The sequence below is a fragment of the Ovis aries genome, chromosome 6 (genome assembly GCF_016772045.2).
Source record: "Ovis aries strain OAR_USU_Benz2616 breed Rambouillet chromosome 6, ARS-UI_Ramb_v3.0, whole genome shotgun sequence".
In the NCBI taxonomy this organism is placed as follows: Eukaryota; Metazoa; Chordata; class Mammalia; order Artiodactyla; family Bovidae; genus Ovis; species Ovis aries.
This window is the reverse complement of record NC_056059.1, coordinates 29825701-29851770: the sequence shown is the minus strand read 5'-3', so window position 1 is coordinate 29851770 and position 26070 is coordinate 29825701. Positions and strand designations below refer to the sequence as shown.

At 38.4% G+C, this 26070-nt stretch overlaps 1 protein-coding gene across 2 annotated transcripts in view; it reads right to left on the bottom strand.

Moving 5' to 3' along the window:
* UNC5C (unc-5 netrin receptor C) overlaps window positions 1–26070 on the bottom strand; it is a 422011-nt gene that overhangs the window by 167446 nt on the left and 228495 nt on the right. For both annotated transcript variants that reach the window (XM_042251227.2, XM_042251228.2), the window contains exon 2: window positions 20444–20665. In XM_042251227.2, coding sequence (XP_042107161.1) covers window positions 20444–20665 — 222 coding nt within the window. The remainder of the gene's footprint in view (window positions 1–20443; window positions 20666–26070) is intronic.

Here is a 26070-nt window from a genome sequence, read left to right as displayed (position 1 = left end):
AAAGGTACAGAAATTTCTCATATACATCCTGCTCCCATATGTACATAGCCTACCCTATCATTGACACTCCTCACCAGAGTAGTACATTCTTTTTTTTTTTACAAATGATGAGCCTACACTGACATATCATCACCCAAAGTCCGTAGTTCATATCAAGGTTGACTCTTGGTATTGTATATTCCATGAATTTGGACAAATGTATTAATATGTATCCATTGTTACAGTGTGATACAGACTAGTTCCACTGACCTAAAAATCCTGTACTCCACCTACTCATCCTTCCCTCCCCTGACAACCACTAATTTTTTTTCTTTTACTGTCTCCATGTGTGTGCTAAGTTGCTTCAGTCGTGTCCAACTCTGTGCAACGCTATGGACTGCAGCCCGCCAGGCTTCTCAGTCCATAGGATTCTCCAGACAAGAATGCTGGAGTGGGTTGCCATGCCCTCCTCCAGGGAATCTTCCTGATCCAAGGATTGAACCCCCATCTCTTACATCTAACCTGCACTGGCAGGTGGGTTCTTTAACACTAGGCGCCACCTAGGAAGCCCCAGTGTCTCCATCGTTTTCCTTTTTCCCAGTGTTAAATAGTTAACATCTTACATGAAGCATTTTCAGATTAACTTTTTTCTAATTTTATTAGAAAATAGTATTTTCTAATAACATACAAAAGTACAAAAACAATGTACTTATTTGTCTGCTCTAGGTCTTAGTTGTGGCACTTTGAATTTTCCATCTTCGCAGCATGAGAGACCTTTAGTTGCAGCATGCAAACTCTTAGTGGTGGCATGTGAGATCTAGCTCCCTGACCAGGGATTTAGCCAGGGCCCCCTTCCCTGGTGGCTCAGATGGCAAGGAGTCTGCCTACAATGCAGGAGACCTGGGTTCGATCCCTGGGTTGGGAAGATCCCCTGGGGAAGGAAATGGTAACCCACTACTGTATTCTTGCCTGGAAAATCCCATTGACAGAGGAGTAGGGCAGGCTACAGTCCATGGGGTTGCAAAGAGTTGGCCACAACTGAGAGACTTCACTTTCACTTTCCCCTGCACTGGGAGCATTTAGTCTTAGCCATTGGACCACCAGAGAAGTCCCCAGATGGATTTCTTTCACCTAGTAATATGCATTTAAAATTCCTCTATATCTTCTCATGACATGAAAGCTTTTTTTTTTTTATTAACACTGAATAATATTCTATTGCCTGGATGGACTAAAGTTTATTTATCCATTCACCTACTGAAGGACATCTGGGTTGCTTCCAAGTCTTAGCAATTATGAATAAAGTTACTACGAACATCCATATTTTTGTGTGGACATACATTTTCAACTCCTTTAGGTAAATACTAAGGAGTGTGATGGCTATGTCATATGCTAAGAGTATGTTTTGTTTTGTAAAACAACTGCTAAACTGTCTTCCAAGTGGCTGTACCATTTTATTTCCAACCATAAATAAATAAGAGTGCATGTTCATTGGTGTTGCAGTGTTCTGAATTTTGGCCATTTGAATAGATTCACAGTGGCATCTCATTGTTTCAATTTGCATTTCGCTGATGACATACAACATGGAGCATCTTTTCATATGCTTACTTGCCATCTATATATTTCCTTGGTGTGCTGTCTGTTAAGGTCTGCTGCTCTTTGGAACTGTCACATAAAGTGATTTTTTCTTGACAGATGTTTGGTGACTATAGTAAATGGTGGCCCCTAACAAAGTTATGTCCACATATGAATCCTCAGAACAAGTGAATGTTACTTTATTTGGTAAGAGGGTCTTTCCAGATCTAACTAAATTAAGGATTTTGATACCATAAATTATCCAGGTGGGCCCTAAATCTAGTGATAAATGCCTTTATAAGAGACATACAGAGAAGACAAAGAGAAAGTGATGTGAAGACAGAGGCAGAGATTAAACGATGGGGCCACAACCCCAGGATTGCCAAGGCCCCCAGCAGGAGCCGGAAGAGACAAGGAACAGACTTTCCTCTAGAGTCCCCAAAGGGAGTATGGCTTTGCTTGATTTCAGACTCCTTGTTTCCAAAAGTGTAAAAGAATACATTTCTGAGCTTCCCTGGTGGCTCAGATGGTAAAGAAACTGCCTGCAATGCAGGAGACCCAGGTTCAATCCTTGGGTCTGGAAGATCCCCTGGAGAAGGGAACGGCTACCCATTCCAGTATTCTTGCCTGCAGAATCCCATGGACAGATGAGCCTGGTGGGTTACAGTCCATGGGGTCAAAAGGGTCGGACAGGATGGGTCTGAGAGACTAACACTTTCACATTGTCTTAAGCTATGAATTTCATAATAATTTATTGTGGCAGCCCTAGGAAACTAATACAATGACTAAGGGCATTCACTCTCTGTCTCTACATTTGAAGACTAGACTCAAGGATCTGATGGAGCAAAAAGGTGAGGAAAAGCTGCCATGCGGTGTTTTTCTGGTTTCACAAATGCCCCATGGAATGAGGGTGGGGAGGTAGGCTTTTAGTCACTAACATCATTTCATACAGAGGGCATCATTGTCTGGGATCATCAAGGCGGTAGCTATAAAAAGAGGCATGTCATTCATTCCCTGCCATTCCTGGAATTGCCTTGTACAGACCATTCCCCTGGGTTTTTCCAGCTAATTTTAATTCACTCAAGCCCTAGAGTTCCCCCTCTTCCCTCAGGAGGCTGCTATCTCTCAGCCTGAGAAGTTTAATAGGCAGAGACAGGCGAAAGGATATTGAAGAAAGCAGGGGCTCTCTACCATGTAACTCTATACCAGGGAAATATCAAGGGGTTTCATGAATTTATTCTCATAATGAAAGGAGAACCCAAGCAAATGGTAAAGCGTAATCTTTTTCACTCTCTCTTTTCCCTCTTCTATTTTGTCCTCTCTAGACTGTGATTCCTTCAGTGTATCAGGTCTTAGTTTTATGTCTAGTTACAGCACCAAGTATCTGGGTCATGGTTTTCAAATTAGAAAGTCTATGTACCTCCCCTATGCTGCATTTTCACAAGAGTTTTTATCATGTTCAGTTTTCAAGCCTGATTGTACATTAGCATTACTAGTGAGCTTAGAACAAGTAAATGAAGAAAAAGCTATGCCCTGTTTCCAATTAAACCATTCTCTCTGAGGGTGAGGCCAGGACATAGGTATTTTCCAAAATTCCCCACTGGTGATTGTCAAATGCAGCCCGAGTTGACAGCCAAATGCCCTAATAGGTCCTTGTTGCTCTTGCTTTCACATTCTTGGAGATTTCTTTCAAAACAGATTTTTAAAATCAGATTGAACTCTCAATGAAATTCGGAATGAGTCCAAGACTTCTCTAATCTGAACTGGTTTTCACTGTTAAATATTATACTTCTGTGTGCTATGCTTGCATTTTTTGCCAGATTCTAATATTTTGCTAATTGTAGTTCTCATGTTATACATGCCGGTTTTGTATAACCAAATAGTACTTTTCAGAGGAATTGGCAAGAGTAGTTATTTCAACAGGTATCCCCAAGGGGACTCTGAAAATCTCTAGCTAAGGGATGACTCTGGATTGATGGTATTTGAGTGAGAAGTCTATAAAGACTCCAGAGCAAGTAAAGGCGTCTCTCCTCAAGTTTTAGCATTAGGAAATTGGTGGCTCAGTGGTAAAGAATCCGCTTGCAATGCAAAAGTCCTAAAACACTTGGGTTCTATCCCTGGGTCTGGAAGATCCCCAGGGAAGGAAATGGCAACCCACTCTAGTATTCTTGCTTGGAGAATCCCATGCACAGAGGAGCCTGGTGGGGTACAGTCCATAGAATATAACTGAGTGAGTGAGCATGCACACACTATTCATTGTTATTATAGCATTTTAAACTAAAAAAATCTCTATTCTGTTTTTTAAAATGCCCTAAAGATTTGGGGTGAGGAGAAATAAAATTTTGAGCCAATTATTGGGAGAATATCAGATAGGAAGGTTTAGTGATAGATTCAGAGCCTCAAATAGAACATGACAATTTGTGACATCACAGAATAAGGACAACAAGCTGGGTCATTATTGCATAATTATGAACCAGGTTTATTTATATTTAGCACAATAGGTACAGACACCAAAAATAGACAGCTAAATTTTAAGAGGAAGCCACGCTATTTAGGAAATTAACCCTCTTTTTAAGGTGAAATTGTTTCTTAAACTTTCTTAAGATGATAAATCCGTTTCATATTACAACCCAGAATTCTTGTTAATTATGTTCCTTCCCATTAAAGTAAGGAACAAGAAACTTTTTAAAACCTTCACATATATTAGCCAAAGGTTAGATTAAAAATACATTATGGCTTTTAACACTTGTGCTATTCTGACTTTGAAGTGGGCATATTAAAACTCTAAGCTATGGCATACACATGGTTGCTGGGCACATGGCAGAATTGCTATAGCAACACAATCACTAGTTTTGCTCCTGAAATGCCCTGTTTGAGTTGCAAGTAATCTAGTGAAGAATGGTCCTTGGACTCTTGTTTCTTATTGCAGTTTCTATGTGAGCCTAGGGGTGGGTAGCGTTTGATCTTCTCAAAATTTACAAAGGCATATACACAAACACACTCAGACACATATGCATATGTCTGTACTTACATATATACTTATATGCATATTCTTGATTACACTATATTAATCAATGCTTTCATTTTAGTTGTAGCAAGAAAAAGGAGTAATGCATTATAAGTAACCTGCCCTAAGTATTAATTGGCAGGGGAGAATTCCTTTGTATTCATTAGATTAAAACTCTAACTGCATATAATTTTCGGAGAAGGTAATGGCACCCCACTCCAATGTTCTTGCCTGGAAAACCCCATGGACGGAGGAGCCTGGTGGGCTGCCGTCTATGGGTCGCACTGAGTTGGACATGACTGAGTGACTTCACTTTCACTTTTCACTTTCATGCACTGGAGAAGGAAATAGCAACCCACTCCAGTGTTCTTGCCTGGAGAATCCCAGGGATGGGGGAGCCTGGTGGGCTGCCGTCTATGGGGTCACACAGAGTCAGACACGACTAAAGCGACTTAGCAGCAGCAGCATATAATTTTAAAAAATTTCTGTTTTCCTCTAGTGAAACACAGCTAGCTAAAACTGCATTGAAAGGTGTGATGTGCTTTTGCTTTTCCTTTGTAATCATGTTCTGGGCTGTATCGGTTTAAAAAAATACTGGTGTTACTTTTTCTATAGAGTATGTAACTCAAATGTGAAAAATCTTCCCCATGGGATAACGCTAAATTAAAATTATATAGTTCTATAAATATGGTGTAGTCAGGACATTTTGCAGTATGTGCAGAATCTATAATACTGACATTTGCAAATACCGGAATTATAAAACACACAACAATAAAAACTTCATGACAATGACATTAGAAACAAAGGAATCTAAACATGTAGCCCAAAATTTTTCAAGTACTCACTTCTGTTTGTAAGTTAGGAAGATAATGGAAACAAAAGCCAGGTTCATATACAGCAAGAGCCCAAATCACTCAGTTCAGTTCAGTTCAGTTCAGTCGCTCAGTCATGTCCGACTCTTTGCGACCCCATGAATCACAGCACACCAGGCCTCCCTGTCCATCCAACTCCTGGAGTTCACTCAAACTCACATCCATCGAGTCTGTGATGCCATCCAGTCAGCTCATCCTCTGTCGTCCCCTTCTCCTCCTGCCCCCAATCCCCCCCAGCATCAGAGTCTTTTCCAATGAGTCAACTCTTTGCATCAGGTGGTCAAAATATTGGAGTTTCAGCTTCAGCATCAGTCCTTCCAATGTACACCCAGGACTGATCTCCTTTAAGATGGATTGGTTGGATCTCCTTGCAGTCCAAGGGACTCCAAGAGTCTTCTCCAACACCACAGTTCAAACACATCAATTCTTTGGCACTCAGCCTTCTGCACAGTCCAACTCTCACATCCATACATGACCACTGGAAAAACCATAGCCTTGACTAGATGGACCTTTGTTGGCAAAGTAATGTCTCTGCTTTTCAATATGCTATTTAGGTTGGTCATAACTTTCCTTCCAAGGAGTGTCTTTTAATTTCATGCTGCAATCACCATCTGCACTGATTTTGGAGCCCCCAAAAATAAAGTCTGACACTGTTTCCACTGTTTCCCCATCTATTTCCCATGAAGTGATGGGACCGGATGCCATGATCTTTGTTTTCTGAATGTTAAGCTTTAAGCCAACTTTTTCACTCTCCTCTTTCACTTTCATCAAGAGGCTTTTCAGTTCCTCTTCACTTTCTGCCATGAGGGTGGTGTCATCTGCATATCTGAGGTTATTGATATTTCTCCCGACAATCTTGATTCCAGCCTATGCTTCTTCTACGCTAGTGTTTCTCATGATGTACTCTGCATAGAAGTTAAATAAGCAGAGTGACAAGATACAGCCTTGATGTACTCCTTGTCCTATTTGGAACCAGTCTGTTGTTCCGTGTCCAGTTCTAACTGTTGCTTCCTGACCTGCGTACAGATTTCTCAAGAGGCAGGTCAGGTGGTCTGTATTCCCATCTCTTTCAGAATTGTCTGCAGTTTTTTGTGATCCACACAATGAAAGGCTTTGGCATAGTCAGTAAAGCAGAGATAGATGTTTTTCTAGAACTCTCTTGCTTTTTCCATGATCCACTCAGCCAAGACTATTTTCCTGCTAGAACAAAATGAAAGCAACAAAATCGAAGTTCTGGAACTCTGATCAACCAACTTTTGTAAATGCAGCTGGGATTGGCCACATGAATCCAGGTGTTTAAAGACAATGTCAATGTGAAATTAAGATAAATCAATTGTAAGCACTAACAAAAGAAGAATAAGAGAAAGTGTATATTTAGGGATAGTTTCTATTCTGTTATCACTAACGTAATTACTTTCTCACCAAGTTATCAGATTGACTCAGTGGAAAAGCCTCAATGTACTACCTGGATTCTTGCCAATTTTCTATTTTTATTTTGGGGCCAGTCTCATACCAAAAAGAAAGAGTGTTAGTTTCCAGTGTTGAGAGAAGGACCCCTGAGAAGGAAATCAAATAAAAAATAATTGATCCATATTTCAGAATCATTTATCTTCACTGACAAACATATTAAAAATTTAAAAGCTCTATTCTTGTAAAGGCAATATTTCCACTGAATAAAATTTAAAAATATGGAATAAAATTCAAATAGGGTTTCCAAATTTCATGCATCATTTACCAAAATTTAAACAAAGTCACCTAACTTCCTTTAGAAAATATTCACTCTGTTAATGAGAACTCAGTTCAGTCAGTTCCATCACTCAGTTGTGTCTTACTCTGTGACCCCATGGACTGTAGCACCTGAGGCTTCCATGTCCATCACCAACTCCTGAAACTTGCTCAAACTCATGTCCACTGAGTCAGTGATGCCATCATACCAACCATCTCATCCTCTATCATCCTCTTCTCCTCCTGCCTTCAATCTTTCCCAGCATATGAGAACTAAGTTTAGAATAATTATTTTATACAGAGACTAACAATCGATTTGATGTGTGTATTTAATGTGTAAAGTCACATCACATAGAAGAGAATTCACACTACATATATGAGTAATCACACTACACATATAAAGTCATATTACATATATAAGAGTAATCTCACTACCCTTACCAAAGATTATGCGTTACGCATGTCTCAGATTGTCTATTCATGAAGTACTCCAAATAAAAACATCATCAGTATGTCTCACTACATTTCAGTTACCCAAATTTAGTAAGACGAATGGCTACAATCCCACAGAACAAGCTTTTATTTGTCATCTTCTATGTTAATGCCATATATTGTAAACTTTGTAAAAGACAAAGCTTTACAAAATAAGCCCTACCATACCATTCTAATCCAGCTGAAAAAAACAGAGATTTTATATATATATATATATACATATTCATATTTATGTGAGTAAATAAATATATCATAAAAAATATATGATATTGAATTATAAGAAACTGCTATTTTGTACCTCCAAATGAATATTGATGACTTTACATGGTTTACCGTAGTATACATTTACATTCATGAGTATAATGAAAATGGAAGCACAAATGAGTGAAGTGTGGACGTGTGTATGCTATGGCTTGGGGTTTTATACAAATACTCATCTATGATATTTAGATGATATCTTTAGATATATATACTTTAGATACTTCTTTAAGAACGAGTAGGATTTTTTTTTTTTTTAAGAATGAGTAGGATTTTAACAGAGGTGGAATGGGGGAAAGTACCGTATACGTAAGGCGCTTCAGTTGTTTCTGACGTTTTGCAACCCCATGGGCTGTAGCCCGCCAGGGTCTCTGTCCATGGGATTCTCCAGGCAAGAATACTGGAGTGGGTTGCCATTTCTCGTCCAGGGTATCTTCCTGACCTAGGAACCAAACCCACATCCCTTAGGACTCCAGCATTGGCAGCTGAGTTCTTAACCACTAGTGCCACCTGGAACCCACTCCAGTGTTCTTGCCTGGAGAGTCCCAGGGATGGAAGAGCCTGGTGGGCTGCCGTCTATGGGGTCGCACAGAGTCAGACACAACTGATGTGACTTAGCAGCAGCAGCAGCGCCACCTGGGAAGCTCAAAGTACAGTATAAACACGATTTCACACAACACATATTTATTGAGCACCTACTAAGTACCTAACAACAAGTTAAGCATGGAACTAGAATAGCAAAAAAGATAGACATAACCTCTGAATTCATGGAGCTTACCCTTCAGCTCATAATGTTTAGACTGAAGAGGACACAGAACTTGGGGAAGGAAAAGTGGTAACTGTCTATTTCAAATATCCAAAATTAGGAGCAGGCCAGGACGTGACCAGACTTATTTCCTAAAGTTCCATATAATATAAGCAGGACCATTAAGTCATGATAACAGAAATCTGACTACATTCATTTTAATATGACTTATTGTGAAGCATGCCAGTAATTCATTGAATTTACTCTCACTGAAATAAAGCTTCTATGATCCTAAGGCACAAAAATGTAGAATGTTTGGACTGATTTAACAAAATTATAAACAAATTCAACATAATGTCACGTCCTAGTCTGACATTAAGTTCTTTGATATTTTAAAAAATATTTACATACTTATTTTAGTTTGCTGTGTCAGGTCTTAGCTGCGTCATGCAGGAGCTTTCCTTGTGCCACACGGACTCTCTAGTTGTGAGGCGTGGGCTCAGTTGGAGCGTGGGCTTAGTTGCTCTGTGGCATGTGGGATCTTAGTTCTCCCACCAAGGGCTGAACCCACATCCTCTGCATTGCATGGTGGATTCTTAATCACTGGACCACCAGGGAAGTCCCTGTTCATGATATTTTAACAGAGATTCTGAGAAAAAGAGTTAAGCTACCAAATAATATGAGGTTAAAAAATGTTTTTCCACTTCAGAGCTTTACTGGGACTTCTACCTGCAAAAATTCTTTATATTTTCTCCAAAAGGGGAATATGATTATCGCAGCATTTCCTAAATTATTTCACCACAAAGCTTTTTGTTTATTTAATTTTTTCTCAAATAGCACTTACAAGACACTAGTGGTTTACTGAACACAGTTTAAGAGGAAAAACCAAACTGACCTAGTATACACGGCATGTGGTGGGGGAGAAACTATTACAATAAGGCTATGAAGTTTGATTAGGAACAGACTGTACTAAAGCTTTTGAATACATGAGCAAGGAGGAAATGCTTTATCCATGGACAAAGGAAAGACATATATATATATACAAAAATGAAATGAGATAAATACTTGGGCCTATAACTAGCTAGAGAATGGATTGCTGAGGAAAAAGGCTAACACTAAGAAGGCAGGAGGCTATTTAAATAATCTAAGATGTATATAATTAAAGACTCTACTAGGGGAGTAGCAGCAAGAATTAAAACCAGAAGGATGTTTTGGGGAGAATTCTGAGGAGGATTGAACTGTTTTTTAATGATCACTCTGGCTGCTGGAGTAAGGGGTGAAGTTGAGATTTCTGTTTTTGCTGATGGAATGCAAAAAAGAGGTAACTAAAATAAGAATGAAAAAGGAGAAAGAATTCTGCAGTTGTGCCACTCTTGCGGGATCTGAGTGAGCACAGTATATTTTTTGAAAGCTCTATTTTGAGTAAAGGTAATTCACTTAAATTTGTGTCCATGTGTAGTTACTCTTTATCAACGTCTTTTTTTTTCCTGTTAAAAAAAGGGGCTCATCTTTTGCTCACCAACTGAAATTCTTTTTATTTTTTGCTATTTGGCCAAATGTTGAATACCTTCACAAATAAAAATAATCAAATCCTAAGCACCATCTTGATTACTAAAGAACCACAAAGGGCCACATATAAAAAACTTGACACAAACAAGAAGGGAGATGAAAAGCATGAAAGATAAATGTTTAGCTGACACTGAGAACCAGATTTTCTTTCCTGAGAAAATAGATAATTGTTTTACATAGATCTTTTTTTGTTTAACTTAGTTCTGTGTACAAAGTTGCAGAAGTATTCAGGGAAACACTGAGTACAGGGCCAAGAGCAAAAACTTTGGAATCAGAGAGACCTGATGTTTACTCATTGGAAAAGATTCTGATGCTGGGAGGGATTGGGGGCAGGAGGAGAAGGGGAACAACAGAGGATGAGATGGCTGGATGGCATCACCGACTTGATGGATGTGAGTTTGAGTGAACTCCGGGAGTTGGTGATGGACAAGGAGGCCTGGTGTGCTGCAATTCATGGGGTCGCAAAGAGTTGGACATGACTGAGTGACTGAACTGAACTGAACTGAGTTCATATCAGGCCGAGAGGAGCAACCCCATGTCCAAGGAGTGGTGGCTGCCCAGGCGCAGGAGGGCCAAGAGGAGCTACTCCATGACAAGGTCAGGACGGGCAACGTCGTCCAAGGTAAGGAGCAGCAGCTGTGCTCTGCTGGAGCAGCCGTGAAGAGATACCCCACATCCAAGGTAAGAGAAACCCAAGTAAGACGGTAGGTGTTGAGAGAGGGCATCAGAGGGCAGACACACTGAAACCACAATCACAGAAAACTAGCCAATCTGATCACATGGACCACAGCCTTGTCCAACTCAATGAAACTAAGCCACGCTGTGTGGGGCCACCCAAGATGGACGGGTCATGGTGGAGAGGTCTGACAGAAAGTGGTCCACTGGAGAAGGGAATGGCAAGCCACTTTAGTATTCTTGCCTTGAGAACCCCATGAACAGTATGAAAAAGCAAAATGATAGGATACTGACAGAGGAACTCCCCAGGTCAGTAGGTGCCCAATATGCTACTGGAGATCAGTAGAGAAAAAACTCCATAAATAATGAAAGGATGGAGCCAAGCAAAAACAATAACCAGTTGTGGACGTGACTGGTGATAGAATCAAGGTCCAATGCTGTAAAGAGTAATATTGCATAGGAGCCGGGAATGTTAGGTCCATGAATCAAGGCAAATTGGAGGTGGTCAAACAGGAGGTGGCAAGAGTGAATATCAACATTCTAGGAATCAGCGAACTAAAATGGACTGGAAGGGGTGGATTTAACTCAGATGACCATTATATCTACTACTGTGGGCAAGAATCACTCAGAAGAAATGGAGTAGCCATCATGGTCAACAAGAGTCTGAAATGCAGTACTTGGATGCAATCTCAAAAATGACAGAATGATCTCTGTTCATTTCCAAGGCAAACCATTCAGTATCACAGTTATCCAAGCCTATGCCCCAACCAGTAATGCTGAAGAAGCTGAAGTTGAACGGTTCTATGAAGACCTACAAGACCTTTTAGAACTAACACCCAAAAAAGATGTCCTTTTCATTATAAGGGACTAGAATGCAAAAGTAGGAAGTCAAGAAACACCTGGAGTAACAGGCAAATTTGGCCTTGGAGTATGGAATGAAGCAGGGCAAAGATTAATAGAGTTTTGCCAAGAGAATGCACTAGTCATAGCAAACACCCTCATCCAACAACATAAGAGAAGACTCTACACATGGACATCACCAGATGGTCAACACCGAAATCAGATTGATTACATTCTTTCAGCCAAAGATGGAAAGGCTTTATATAGTCAGCAAAAAGAAGACTGGGAGCTGACTGTGGCTCAGATCATGAACTCCTTATTGCCAAATTCAGACTTAAATTGAAGAAAATAGGGAAAACCATTAGATCATTCAGGTATGACCTAAATCAAATCCCTTATGATTATACAGTGGAAGTGAGAAATAGATTTAAGGGTCTAGATCTGATAGAGTGCCTGATGAACTATGGACAAAGGTTTGTGACACCGTACAGGAGACAGGAATCAAGACCATCCCCATGGGAAAGAAATGCAAAAAGCAAAATGGCTGTCTGAGGAGGCCTTACAAATAGCTGTGAAAAGAAGAGAAGCAAAAAGCAAAAGAGAAAAGGAAAGATATTCCCATTTGAATGTAGAGTTCCAAAGAATAGCAAGGAGAGATAAGAATGCCTTCCTCAGTGATCAATGCAAAGAAATAGAGGAAAACAAGAGAATCGGAAAGACTAGAGATCTCTTCAAGAAAATTAGAGATACCAAGGGAACATTTCATGCAAAGATGGGCCCAATAAAGGACAGAAATGGTATGGACCTAACAGAAGCAGAAGATATTAAGAAGAGGTGGCAAGAATACACAGAACTGTACAAAAAAGATCTTCACGACCCAGATAATTACGATGGTGTGATCACTCAGCTAGAGCCAGATATCCTGGAATGTGAAGTCAAGCGGGTGTTAGGAAGCATCACTATGAACAAAGTTAGTGGAGGTGATGGAATTCCAGTTGAGCTATTTCAAATCCTGAAAGATGATACTGTGAAAGTGCTGCACTCCATATGCCAGCAAATTTGGAAAACTCAGCAGTGGCCACAGGACTGGAAAAGGTCAGTTTTCATTCCAATCCCAAAGAAAGGTAATGGCAAAGAACTCTCAAACTACCACACAATTGCACTCCTCTCACACGCTAGTAAAGTAATGCTCAAAATTCTCCAAGCCAGGCTTCAGCAGTACGTGAACCATGAACTTCCAGATGTTCAAGCTGGTTTTAGAAAAGGCACAGGAACCAGAGATCAAATTGCCAACATCTGCTGGATCATTGAAAAAGCAGGAGAGTTCCAGAAAAACATCTATTTCTGCTTTATTGACTATGCCAAAGCCTTTGACTGTGTCGATCACAAAAAACTGCGGACAATTCTGAAAGTGATGGGAATACCATACCACCTGACCTGCCTCTTGAGAAACCTGTATGCAGGTCAGGAAGCAACAGTTAGAACTAGACATGGAACAACAGACTGGTTCCAAATAGGAAAAGGAGTACGTCAAGGCTGTATCTTGTCATCCTGCTTATTTAACTTATATGCAGAGTACATCATGAGAAACGCTGGGCTGGAAGAAGCACAAGCTGGAATCAAGACTGCCAGGGGAAATATCAATAATCTCAGATATGCAGATGACACCACCCTTATGGCAGAAAGTGAAGAGGAACTGAAAAGCCTCTTGAAAGTGAAAGAGGAGAGTGAAAAAGTTTGCTTAAAGCTCAACATTCAGAAAATGAAGATCATGGCATCTGGTCCCATCATCCCATGGGAAATAGATAGGGCAACTGTGGAAACAGTGTCAGAATTTATTTTCTGGGGCTCCAAAATCAGTGCAGATGGTGATTTGCAGCCATGAAATTAAAAGATGCTTACTCCTTGGAAGGAAAGTTATGACCAACCTAGATAGCATATTAAAAAGCAGAGATATTACTTTGCCAACAAAGGTCCGTCTAGTCAAGGCTATGGTTTTTCCTGTGGTCATGTATGGATGTGAGAGTTGGACTGTGAAGAAAGCTGCGCGCCAAAGAATTGATGCTTTTGAACTGTGGTGTTGGAGAAGACTCTTGAGAGTCCCTTGGACTGCAAGGGGATCCAACCAGTCCATCCTAAAGGAGACCAGTCCTGGGTGTTCATTGGAAGGACTGATGCTGAGGCTGAAACTCCAATACTTTGGCCACCTGATGCAAAGAGTTGACTCATTGGAAAAGACTCTGATGCTGGGAGGGATTGGGGGCAGGAGGAGAAGGTGACGACAGAGGATGAGATGGCTGGATGGCATCACCAACTCGATGCACATGAGTTTGGGTGAACTCCGGGAGTTGGTGATGGACTGGGAGGCCTGGCGTGCTGCGATAATGGGGTTGCAAAGAGTTGGACACGACTGAGCTACTGAACTGAACTGAGTTCATGTCTTGATTGTCACCTCTTAGCTATGCAACTGGGCAAATTGGTTTCTTTATCCTGCTGAGCCTCAGTTTTCTCATGTGAAAAGGAGAATCACAAAGTTATATCATAAGATTACTTTGTTGAATAAAGATGTAATTCAAGGGATTCAGTATAAAGGCTGAAATTCTTTGCAATGCTGTCATGTTGGTCCTACTTATAATATTCTGCTAGTGAGAGAATAATCACAGATGAGGTGGGAAAACCTAGGGCTTACTAAAATTTCAAACTAATGGAGGTTTTCTAAACTCCCTTGTTTCTTCATAGAGGTGAAATGTTTGCTTTCCAATGGTGAATCTTAGGTACCATGGAAACAAGGGTTGAAAAGGTTTCAAGTAAATAAAAACCAAGCAGACAAGCCTGATCTTTTCACAAAAATGTAACCATAAAATTCTGAGCAGATGAAGATTTCTTTGGAATTCTGAAGGAACATGGATGCTTATACTATATTAGCAAGAGCTTCTCAACACTCAGAATTTCTAAATCACCTAATACATGCTGCTTTCCACTTTTCTGTTTTTTATATTATGTATTTGCAAGAAATTAAATGCGATTTAAATGATGGAAAAGCAAACAGTAACAGTAATGAATGATCTTAATCAGTGCATTTTATTGTCTATGGAATAGCTTTGCTCAGTGAATATATATAACCATTTACTTAATATTTTAGAGCAATTCTGCATATTTAATATCTTCATAATTTAAAAGAAAGAATTTTAGTTGGAGAGAAACTTTTTTTTTGTAGTTTTTCAATTAAAATGTACCTCTGGTAGAGTCTTACTGAATATAGTTGGCTTTTCTTAGTTACAAGGCAATATATCTGATTTCCAAGGTATCTGGTTTCAGGTATCATTTATTCTAAGATAGCTGTTGCTGCTGTGGAGTCACTAAGTAGTGTCCAATTCTTTTGCAACTCCGTGGACTATAGCCCATCAGGCTTCTCTGTCCACGGGATTCTCCAGGCAGGAATAGTGGAGTGGGTTTCTATTTCCTTCTCCAGGGTATCTTCCTGACCCAGAGACCAAACCCACGTCTCCTTCCTTGGCAGGCAGGTTCTTTACCACTGAGCTACCAGGGAAGCCATTCTAAGGAGGAGATACCTACAAAAAACAAACTTGTTTGCAATGACTTCTCTCTGTCCTGCCATCTGAGAATCAGTTTGATTTTTAAAACGCCTAGAAAATTTCTCTGATATCTAATATATTTCAAGACAATGTATTCTTACATTAATTCTATGTATTCTAATATTCATTAATTCAATGTATTCTAATATTAATAAACACTAAGGCCCATAACAAAACAATACTCAAACTGTATTAAATAAAAAGCTGGGCACCAAAGTTGCAGATGAAACTAACTTCAGAGGAAAACCCCTCAAGTTTGAACCATGCAATTCAATTTCATTCACAATGTTCTGAAAGAGCAAAGAGATGAAAAACAAAGAGCTCTAATATAAGGAGGACTACAAATCTCTCTACTCCCAGCAGTGTATAGGTTGCAGATTTATGATAACAGGCAAAGAGCTGCAATAAAGCAGTTTGGGCCTTTTAAATTCAGATTTCATTATCTATCATGAAGATAATACATTCAGAGGATTGAATGAAAATCAAACAATAAAAAAATCTCTTACTGCCCCAAATTCTGAGCTGTCAACTACTTGTATGTTTCTCCAGAAAATCCTAATTCATAGACAAATACATGTGCATCCTCTTTTTACATAACAAAGACATATATTGCATGCAATATTATATATTTTGATTTTCACTTCAAATTTTATCTGATAGAATTTTCTACCACTTCACATGTGTACAGTTCTTATTGTTTTACAAAGCAATGCAGTATTCCATCCTAGAGATGAACTGCCCTTGATATACTAACCTCAACAAGGATACAAAGGACAACTTTGCATACAAGCCTTTGTGCTCATCAGGAATTTTATTTTTAGATAGTTTCTAAATTTGTAGTTACTGAGTAAAAGGGTATATACATTTAGATGTTGACAGATATTTTTAACCTGGTCTTCTAAAAGATTATGCCAATTTGCAACCTCATCAACAAAGTATGAAATATCCCAATCCCACTCCGTTATCAACACTGTACTCTAATAACTGTTCTGATCTTGACAACATTTTTTTAGATGTGCCTTTACCACTTACATTTCTTTTCCTATATCTCCATCTTTAAACTCAGCTCAATTTTATTGGTATACATATCATTCCCTTAAAAATAGTTTAAGAGCTGCTGCTGCTAAGTCGCTTCAGTTGTGTCTAACTCTGTTCGACCCCATAGACGGCAGCCCACCAGGCTCCCCTGTCCCTGGGATTCTCCAGGCAAGAACACTGGAGTGGGTTGCCATTTCCTTCTCCAATGCATGAAAGTGAAAAGTGAAAGTGAAGTCGCTCAGTCATGTCCTACTCTTAGCAACCCCATGGACTGCAGACCACCAGGGTCCTCCGTCCATGGGATTTTTCAGGCAAGAGTACTGGAGTGGGGTGCCATTGCCTTCTTTGATTTTAAGAGCTAGTAGTATATCAATTAAATTAACCCTTTGATTAGTACATATCGCTTCCTTGGTTTTTGTGGTTTTCTTGCTTTATGTAAATTTAATAATGCTTTATTTTTTCTAAAATAATGGTTTCTTATAAGGCTTCTGGATTCTGTCTTCATTAGAAAAGCTTTGATCACCACTGAAACCAAACAACCAATAAATAAATTGCTAGAATTTTCTCCTAGTGATGATGGTGATGACTGCAATGACAACAATGATGATGATGTTAACCCTAATATCTAGAATTTATTTTATTCTAAAGAATGAGCTAGAACTCAAGCTTTATTTACTTACTTATTTATATTTTACTTTTCCAACTTCCTACCATGTGCATTTAGAAATTACCACCATCACAGTATAAAATGCCTTAGAAGTTTATTTCCTGATTTCTATTTTGTGTCCATTAATCTGTGTGTCTTATTCTCTGCTAAGATCAAACTTCTTTAGCCTTATGACACAGTTAAAAAGAGCTGATATCTCTTTATTGTGCTACTATTTCAGAATTTTTCCAGCTATTTTTACAAATTATTTTTCACACAATGCTATGACTTTATGGATTCATTTATAAATAGCAAACATTTAAAACTATTGTCTTTTTATCTAGGAACAAGACATGTCTTTCCACTTGATTCAAGGCATTGTATTATTATTATTTTTTTTTGTCTCTGAGTGGATTTTAAACTCTTTCTAAAATTCTCCAAATTTTTGATAGTTTTGTATCTACATTTTTGCATTGTTATTGTAAATGATATATTTTAGTTCAATATAATTTGAACTGACTGTGCTTAGAAAAGTTGATGGGTTATGTATATCTTTTATCAGCCACTTTTCTATATTTTTTTAATAGTTTTCAATTTTTCCTTTGAAACTGCATAAGTTTTCCAGATCTACAAAATCATATTTGTCCAAATGATCATTTTCAACTATTTAGTTATTTATCTTATCTAATTGCATTGGCTAGTATGTTAAGAACAACACCAAATGACCGCCCAGGGGGCTCAATGGTAAAGAATTCACTACCAAGCAGGGGAAGCAAGAGACTTGGCCTTGATCCTTGAATGGGGAAGATCCTCTGGAAGAGGAAATGGCAACCCACTCCAGTATTCTTGCCTTGGAAATCCCACGGACAGATGAACTTGGCGAGCTACAGTCCACGCGGTCACAGTCCACACGGTCACAGAGAGCAGGACACAACCGAGCATGCACACATAAATTATGTTAAGAACAACATCAGAAGATACTAGTCTCTGTGGGTCTCTCTCTCTTTTTCCTGTATTTAAAGGTGACACAGTCTCCTGGATGCTAGCTATCCTGTATAGTTTCAGATGAAAAGGAAAACCAACAAAAAAGCATTCCATTCCAAATATGAATACTATGTAAGTATTAAGGCTGCCAAATCTTTCCTCGGCTCTAATATATCCCATCCTGAATTTGAATGAAAACATATCATATATTTTCATTTATAGTTGCTTTAAGATGTATTTTTAATCATTGGTATAGGCAATATTAATTAATTTTCTGTGGAGATAAAAATATAATGCTTTATGAAATGGAACTGTCTTTTAAAAAAATACACATAAACACATATACAACAAGAGAGCTTGAGGCTGCTAGACGTGTTCAGTATCAGAGCAATTTTGTTTTTATTTATAATCTTCTTATAAAAGCATATTCATTAATCTAGTAAAGACAAGCCTAAGTATGTTTATGACTCTCATTTTAGTTTTGTGATTTTATTTCTTTTTCCTTTTACTATTAAAATGTGTGTGTTTGAAATCTTTACAAATAAATGGGCTGAAACAAATAAAACTCAATTCACTTGAGATTTTGAAGACATCTGGTGGAGCTATTTACTGAGTAATTAGACCAAGAGGTGTAATAGACCAATTCCCTGAAGGAAGAGACTAGATAGCTAGATACCCAGTTATTTCTACAGTCATCAGCTTGCATGCAGTGAGCATACTGACTCACAAACTGACAATTATGTGGAACTGCCACCTAATTTTCTAAGACCACTTGTGTTATATAAGTATATGTCTCACAAGCTTTTTCTTTTTTTTAGAGATGCCTCTTCTCAGGCTTCTCACGGTCTATGTTCAATCATCTAGTATCTCTTAATTGTTAGAAACACTGAACGAAGATTTCCTTCAAATGCTGGTCACTGCTTGCCCCTCATTAACCAACCTTTGGATACAAACACGAATTAATTACAATTGAATTTTGAAAACATGTATTCATTTTGTTACATAGAGATATTTGTGAAGGGAAATAAAGATATTTAAATACTTCCACTTTTGTCATATTTGTCACAATTTAGTTTGGAAATATTGATCAACAAAGTCTTAATTATTAAAATGCATGTCTTAATATTATTTAAAAAATCACAAATCTGGAAGGGATGTGAAAATTCAGATTGTTATTCTCCCTACTGGAGAGCAAAAACTCTTGAACCACTGTAGAAATATATGTATTTTCTTAGTTTGAAATAACTCTAGGGGTTCCCACAACTCTCTTAAGTTACCTATTGTGGAATAAGAAATTTCTATCAAGAAAGTTACCTTTATAGCCAATATAAATCCTACAGTTTATTAAGATCTACTCCATCCTCTCTTTGGCTTTTAGTGTTTTGCTATTAAGAATGATATTTACAAAGCAATAAAGTCAGGATTTTTAACAATGTGAGAAGCAAATATACTCTAATCAAGATCTACCCAGATGGGGGCTACACTCACCACTTTTCTCTATGGAACCCACAGTATCACTTTTCTCAGTCACTCTGAATTTAACTTCAGTGAAGACAGGTAATTAGGATTCATCTTCAGATGTAAGTTAAAGATATAAATATTTTGAATCTACAGTGTTTACAAATTGTTTAAAAATATATAAGGGAAACTATGCATGGGAATTAACACTTGACAATCATGTAAACAAGTGCTGCTGCTGCTGCTGCTGCTAAGGCGCTCCAGTTGTGTCCAACTCTGTGCGACCCTATGGGCAGCAGCCCACCAGGCTCCTCTGTCCACGGGATTCTCCAGGCAAGAATACTGGAGTGGGTTGGTAAACAAGTACAATTTATCCTTAATTGAAAACGTTCCTCAATTCCAGGATATTTAGGCCTGACACCAGACTTGAAAACACAAGTGAAATTCAAAGGCATTTTTCACAAAGGTATTTACTTACCATAATTCAATCTATTCACTCTCATTATTTATCTTCTTAAGTATAAAGTAAAAGCGAAAGTCACTCAGTTGTGTCTGACTCTTTGTGACCCCATGAACTGTAGGCCACAGGTTTCTCCAGGCCAGAATTCTGGCCAGGAATTCTCCACGCCAGAATACTGAAGTGGGTAGCCATTCCAATCTCCAGGATATCTTCCCAAACCAAGGATCGAACACAGGGCTCCCACATTGCAGGCAGATTCTTTACCATCTGGACCATCAAGGAAGCCCTCTTAAGTATAAACCATACCTTAATTCTATGGGGTTCAGTAGGAACCAAGCCAAGATTTATTCATCACATTTTCCTTTGCAATACAGGGAATTACCAAATCTTAACCAAATGGCCTTAAAATTTTTTACCAAAGGATAATCATTGCACTTTCAATTTCAGTAACTGAAGGAATGATATGACAACACATCAAAGTAGTAAGTGAATCCTAAACAGCAGCGCAAATGCAATGGGAAACTCACCGGAAGTTTCATCTACTCTCTCATCTACGATGTGGTCCTTCTGATGGACCCATTCACTATTGCACTTGAAGTAGATCTGGGTGGCAGGGCTGGCTTTACAGTACAGGTTCACAGGCTTATTCTTCACAATATAAGCTTCTTCAGGCTCAATAAGGAAATGTGGCAGAGGTTCAGGTGGGTCAGATGGAAAGGTTTCTGGGAGTTCATGAAAAAAGTCCTCATCTGGCAAAACAAGAAAATGAAAAATGTTTAGAAAGCCATTTGCCTTTCGCTTGCTCTTTGTTCAAAAATAATAAAACTGTGGGCAATCATTAGTCATATCCATTTCACCTGCCTTCTTTAATCAAGGTATACAGAAGGCTTGCATGGACTCCAAGAGGCATCACACCTGATGTTTAGGAATCATTTTCTAGGAACTTGCAATCAGCTGTGTCTAGCTTGAGTTGAACAGTATAGGAACATCAACCCTTCAACTGGGCATGTGCGAATGTCCACTGGATGACATTTTGACATCTAAGGGCTGAAAACTCCACCCTCAGATCCTGCTAAGCGCCTTCATTTTTGAATAAACAAAGGCCTGAGCCGAGTGTCACCTGTGTAGAACAATTAACTGCACCTTTTTCCAATCCCCTTTCCCCGAGCTCCCCAGGCTCCCCATGCCTTAGACAATCCTGCTTCTTTATTCTTTACTTCATAGCTACCTCTAGATGGCGCTAGTGGTAAAGACCCCGCCTGCCAATGCAGATGCTGGAGACAAAGGTTTGATCCTTGGGTCAGAAAGATCCCCTGGAGAAGGGCATGACAACCCGCTCCAGTATTCTTGCCTGGGAAATCCCAGGGACAGAGGAGCCTGGTGGGCTACAGTCCATAGGGTCGCAAAGAGTTGGACACAACTGAAGCAACTTAGCATGCACACATAAATACTCTGAACCCTTGCCTTTGGAGAGGTGGTTCTGAGACTTGCTCCTTGATATCTTTACTTAGCTGTCCTTTTCCCTGAAAACCTAGGCAGCTCTGAGTTTTGGCTTGCTGTATATTGGGCAAAACAAACCTGGCTTGATAACAATAATGATTCATAAATCATCTAGTTAAGTAATTTGAGTGCCTGCTATTACACAGGCAATATGTTAGGTCTAGTGACTAGTTGTTTAACTAAGGATTTAGATGATTATTTTTATTTTTACACATGACAAAACACAATATCTAGGGTGATAATTATCTTTCCCTGAGAACATAGGTAATAAATTGCAGAACTGGGATCAACCCAGCTTTGTTTCCCTCACAATCTGTGATCTTCCCAACATAGCACTATCCCTCCCACTACAGAGTGTTACCCTTGAGAGCTGACAAAACCAAGAGCAACTTCATAAGAAAAACTTATTTGAAAAGTATAAGGCTCTTGTGTGTGTGTGTGTGTGTGTGTGTGTGTATTCAGTCGCTAAGTTGTACACCACTCCTTATGAGCCCATAGACTGTTGCCAAGCTCCTCTGTCCATGGGATTATCCAGGCAAGAATACTGGAGTGGATTGCCATTTCCTCCTTCAGGGGATCCTCCCGATCCAGGGATCAAACCCATGTCTCCTGTGTTGGCAGGTAGATTCTTTTCCACTTGAGCCACCTGGCTATTAGGTAAGCCTTGAATCCTATGCAAGGAGCTTAGAAGAAATACTAGAAATATGAGTTAAAGATCTTTAAGTTCAGATTCAAGTCTGTCATTATTTTCAAAAGATGCCACTTCATGATATATTCATTCACTTAACCAAAAATATTTATTGGATTAATTATTAATTTATAATTATTAATTATTATTGACTCAGAATTATTCTCAATACTGGAAATATACATGATAACATCAAGTCAACCAATAGTATTAATATTAATAGTTTTGCAGTAAAACCTAGAGTTTAGAAATGCTGTTTAGTCTTATTTGTAAACTGCATCTCAAATACCATAGAGTTATATGATTAGTCATGCTTATTCTCATTCAGTTCAGTTCAGTTCAGTTCAGTCACTCAGTCGTGTCCGACTCTTTGCGACCCCATGAATCGCAGCACGCCAGGCCTCCCTGTCCATCACCAACTCCCGGAGTTCACTCAGACTCGCGTCCATCGAGTCAGTGATGCCATCCAACCATCTCATTCTCTGTCGTCCCCTTCTCCTCCTGCCCCCAATCCCTCCCAGCATCAGAGTCTTTTCCAATGAGTCAACTCTTCGCATGAGGAGGCCAAAGTACTGGAGTTTCAGCTTCAGCATCATTCCTTCCAAAGAAATCCCAGGGCTGATCTCCTTCAGAATGGATTGGTTGAATCTCCTTGCAGTCCAAGGGACTCTCAAGAGTCTTCTCCAACACCAATTCTCATTAGAATATTAATAATATTAGAGTATTAACATGAAGAACAAAAGCCTCATTTTTTTTATACACTGAAATTTGTGAAACATATTGCTCCTACCTTGCTGCTCCAATACCGCTGAATAAACAAAACCCCAAGACCATTACAAATACTTACACAATTTGAGGTATATTTTCCTTTAACTTGATTTCCAAATAAAAAAACAGAAACTAATAAAAGTGCCCTTAGAAACCCTATTATTATACTTCACAAAAGACAAAGGAATCTAATGCACTCCATTTCAGTTAGGCCTGATAATTGTCTTCTTATGAAGGATAGTGGAGAACAAAACTATTATTAACTTCTTACATTGACTAAGCACCCTGCGCTAATATGTAAGTTTAAACTCTGAGGCCAAAATTAAAAGTTTTTACAAGTTCTTTAAAAGCATGTATTGCCGTTGTTCAGTCGCTAGGTCATGTCCCACTCTTTACAACCCCATGAACTGCAGTGTGCCAGGCTTCCCTGTCCTTCACTGTCTTCCTAGGTTTGCTCAAAAAAAAAAAAAAAAAAAAAAAGCACATATATTCAGCAGCAAATATTGATTATGGTGTTGGTAGTTAAACACTGATTACTAAGACATTATCTTGGAAGTCATTTCATGGCTTATTCAGTTGTTTTCCTGTTTGGGGAGACAGCCATTGGGAAAGGGGACATATGTCCACTAAGAAACTTGGCCTGGGACTTTTCCATCTAGGTCATGTGATCGCAGTCAATTAGTAATGACATCTAGTCTCTACTAATTTGTTCTGCAGTCAAACTGGCTCTACCTGCATCACAGACAAAACTAGCTTTCAAAACCACTCCACAATTATAAACGACTGACCCTGCAATGGAAACGATGTTTCCCGTCTCTAACTTGATTTCTTATTTACTTCCTTAATATACTTTCTTCTGACAGGGCATCATTTCTGGACTTTCAATTGTTGGACATCAAGGACCCAAACTGTCAGCTTACTACAGAATAACCTCATTTCCATCAACTTCAGCTTCTGTAGTCAATGTGCAAGAACACTCAAGAGTACCTAAATAAACAGTTCAGAAACGCAAAGGAACAGGGCACTGAGGTATTGACAGATACATCAGCGTGAAGCTGATGTCTTGAAGGCCTTATTCCATTTTTTGTTGTTTTTCTCTTCTGAAGCACTTACTGATACATGTAATGACGGACTGTGCCGATAATCAATAAAGTGCCACAAAATATAAGACTCAAATTCTGTAAAATGTTACTGTTGTTTTCAATTATTACTCACAAAGGCAGAGGGTAACTCAATTTTTTAACTATTTGTGCATATTTATACATATAATATGAGTATGTATTCCATAATAATATATTTATTCAAGTAAGCAAAATGTAAAAAAGCCTTCTTTTCAGTCATTGTTTTAGAAGATGAGACTTGCTCCTTTAGAAGGAATGATGACTGTAAGATATCAGGTGATTATATACCACCTTACCTTATTCAGTAATGTAGCGAAAGTAGTTACATGTTTACATCCTGCAGAAAGATAGAAAAGGACTAAAAATTGATTACCCTGCCTAGCCAATACATATACCTCTTCATTCTTCACTTCATCTCTGACTTCAGCCAAGTTCTAATGTGGATAAAATGATATGAGATGCTTTAGTCATTTCAAAAAAAATTCATCTGATTATTATGTTGAAAACCACTGGGAACCTTAATGGACTAGTCCAAGAAAAAGTCACACATATGCTCTCAAGGCAAACAGGGCTCTGTTAAGTGTGGGGAAAAAACAGTAATGATTTGATGCATTTAGAAAATGTATGAACAAACTAATCTTGAATTTCCTTAATTTTTAATTTTAAAACATAGATGATCACCATAATGAAAGAGAAATAATTCTATGAGTTTGAGGCTTCATAAATTATTAATTTTTCAAGGTATCTGTTAAATAGCAATATCTAACTTATGAAGAAATTATTTCTATCATTTAAAATGTTTTCATCATAACGCCAGTGTTTTTTAATACATCATTCTAGTCTATGTATGAACCCCATTCTTAAATTTGATCTAGAGAGATGCCTTAACCAATCACAGCATATTAGTTTATTAATATTTCTTGTGCTACAGATACAGTATATTTAAGTCCATGCCCTAGATTAATTCACATCAAGCAATATGTACATCACTTCTAGTACTTAATTTGGGTGTAAAAGAATGACATTTATAAAGGCAATTTTTAAGACCTTGAGTCAGTAAGATATACATAGTGAAATAGATAATACAAAGTGCAACGGCACTGATTATCAGTGGGCTTGCTATTGAGAAACCCTTTCTTTGATCATTTACAACAGATGGCCTGGGTACCATGCCCAACTGTGGAAAATGGCCCAGAAAACAGCTCTCCCACCATTAGGTTAAGCATGCTAAGAGAAAACTGTCTTTGCTCTAGACAAAAAATGGTAAGTGTCAGCATTGATTTCCAGATATAGTGGTATTAAATAAATTGCCTTTTAATGAAATTTTATCTTCTATTTTTGCTAGAGTAATTTAAAAAAATCAAACAAGCAAGTCAATTCCCTTCAATCAAGATGTATAAACAAAAATGGTTGAGTATTTAAATATCCAGTATGGTTACATCTATATGTATTTAACAAGGAAAAAGTGATCATCTCCAAATACCATGTGCAATAAGGAAAAAAATATCTGCAAGTGTTCACCTACAAGTACCTCTTCATGAACATTTAGCTCTTCACACTATAAATTTGCCTCTCACATATGCAGAAATCTACTTTCCAATTTTGGCACCCAGAGTTATCCAACTATTCCCAGTTTTCAAAGCCAGAAATATATAACAAATTCTTAACACTAGTATGAAAGTTTTTTGAAAACAGGGTCTACTGTTGTTTTTGTTTGTATTTTCCATAAGTCTAGTATAGCATCAGGCACTTATAGAAGGTCAACAAAATGCTCACACTAATGTGACTTTGAGCATTCATAACAGATCCACAAAGTATTTTAGAGTTTACAGTGCCTCAAATTCATTTACAAATATAAGGTGTCATAAAAATAGTAAAATCTACAGACTGGACTGGCTATCAAATTTGTGTGGCCCAGTGCAAAATTACAATTTGGGGATCCTTTGTATAAAAATGTATTAAGAATTCTGAGACGCTTAGAGCAGGGTATTAAACAAAGCATAGGTGCTGTGTGACAGCACAGGTCACATACTGTGAAGGTGGCCCTGTCTATAAACATCGTTTAGTTGAGGGTTTC